The sequence below is a fragment of the Lates calcarifer genome, unplaced genomic scaffold (assembly GCF_001640805.2).
Source record: "Lates calcarifer isolate ASB-BC8 unplaced genomic scaffold, TLL_Latcal_v3 _unitig_2417_quiver_3814, whole genome shotgun sequence".
NCBI lineage: Eukaryota > Metazoa > Chordata > Actinopteri > Centropomidae > Lates > Lates calcarifer.
In genome coordinates, this window is record NW_026116201.1 from 2,501 (window position 1) to 4,442 (window position 1,942).

The 1,942-nt window shown below is 47.0% G+C and overlaps 1 protein-coding gene across 1 annotated transcript in view; it reads right to left on the minus strand.

Annotated features, from left to right (window-relative positions):
• LOC108892764 (cGMP-gated cation channel alpha-1-like) overlaps positions 1–1,237 on the minus strand; it is a 1,256-nt gene extending 19 nt beyond the window's left edge. Inside the window, exons 1-2 of the mRNA XM_018690483.2 lie at positions 946–1,237; positions 1–854 (exon numbers count right to left, since the gene is read on the minus strand). The exon at positions 1–854 is cut by the window's left edge and continues 19 nt beyond it. Coding sequence (XP_018545999.2) covers positions 663–854; positions 946–1,038 — 285 coding nt within the window. The 5' untranslated portion in view covers positions 1,039–1,237 and the 3' untranslated portion in view covers positions 1–662. The remainder of the gene's footprint in view (positions 855–945) is intronic.
• Positions 1,238–1,942: the final 705 nt, after the last annotated feature.

Genomic DNA, 1,942 nt, shown 5'->3' on the forward strand with positions numbered 1-1,942 from the left:
TTCAGCGCAGAGCATCAGACCTGACATTACTCAGCTTTAACAGCAACAAGCAGCCGTCACAGTGAGTCTGGTTTACAGCAGGAGAGGACACTCTGCTGACCTTTGACCTCTACTGGTTTTAAAGCAGGTGATCTACACAGTAAAGCTCGTCGCCGACCTCAGGAAAGTGTTTATGTGTCAAACCTCAGACAGACTCATGATGCTTCATTTCTGTAAAATCAAACTATGATCTACGAACAGGCTCAGCTTGATACAGAGAAAATGAACTGCTTCTTATTTAAAACATTAGAGTTACAGTGTTTTACAGCTGAAAGGATCCCTCTGTGTTCCTGAACCTCCATGTTCCTCAGGTTCAAAAATACTGGAGTTACATTTTATTATGATAGTAATATTCTCTCTCTCTCTGTCTGATGTCTTCTGATGCTCGGTTGTTCCTCCACTGATCCAGACTCAGTCCTCCACCCTCACCTCCGCCTGTGTCTCAGCTCTGAGTGAACGTCAGAGAGGCAGGATGGAAACTCCCTCAGGTCTGGATGTGAAACAAACTGCTCTCAGGTTAATGAACATGAAGTTGTGTCCATGTTAACTTCAAACCTCTCTCCTCCTCCTCTGCTCCTCCTCTGCTCCTCCTCTGCTCCTCCTCCTCTCCTCTTCCTCCTTGTCTAAGCCTCAGGTGGCAGAGGCGGCCGCGGCAGCTTCTTCTCCAGCCGGGCGACTCTGTGTTTGAGTTTGCTGTGAGTGGCTTCGTGCTCGGCCAGCAGCCGGGCGTAACGCGTCTGCAGGACGTCCAGCGTGCTCGTCATCCTCTCCACCTTCTCCTCGATCTCTTTGGGGTCGGGACCCTGTGCTGCCACCTACAGGACAGGAGCAGACATGACTTTAAGTTCAGCAGATCGGCCTCTGTGTTACTTGTTTTGTGATCTGTACGTGGTCATGTGGTTGTACCTCCAGGTCCAGCAGTCCGTCCTTCATCAGAATCTGCCGTCCCTTCTCCTCCAGCAGAGCCTTAGCATCAGGATACTCCTTCAGCGCCTCCATCAGGTCGTCTTTGGAGAGACAGAAGAGGTCGGAGTAGCCGATGCTCCTGATGTTCGCCGTCCTCCTGTTTCCTGCCTTACTGCCTGTTGAAGAAGAGGAAGAGGAAAGTCTGTTCAGACATGAAGAGAAACTAAAAAAACATCACATTCTCCCTGATGTAGAATTAATATTTAACTGTAGGAGATCTGAACAGACGCTCCTGTTTCCACTGTTTAAAGCTGCTCTTTCTTACCAACATGTCTCCAAGAGTGTTATCACTGTACCTGACTTAACTGATCAGTTTCAGCCACTTGGGGGCAGCAGAAACATCTGTAAACACAACACTGACATCTCACATCACCTTTTGTTGTTATGCTGAAAAAAAACAGCTGCTTCAGTATTCCCCTCTCTTTAATTCTGGTTCCTGTCCAACATAAAGCTCTGGTATATAAGAGACATGTTAGATGTGACTCAACTTGCAAAACATCCGTCAGTTCAGGGTCTTCTCGACCAATGCATCGAGGAATTACACTCTTTTTATCTGCCTCACAGTTCACACAAAGAGCAGTGAAAGAGAAGCTGTGTATCAGGCCGGAAACTTTACGACCAAGTCTTGTCTTAAAATGACTGAATCACAGAACTAACTGTGATGGAGGCAGATGTGATGGAAAAAGGTAAAGCGACTTGTTTCTGTTGGCTTCACCCTCAGCTTCTGTGTCAGGTAAGTTCTACCTGAGAGCTGCAGTGCAAACAGAGGAACAAAGAGGAAACTATCAGACTCAAGCGAAATAATACAGACTGACACTGTCAGCAGCCCGGCAGGACAGACACTGTGGTGCCACAGGATTTCATTACCGAGCTGTGACCAAAATGCAGACTGAAAAAAAGACAAACTGTCAAATTTCAAATGGTCCACAAATAAAGA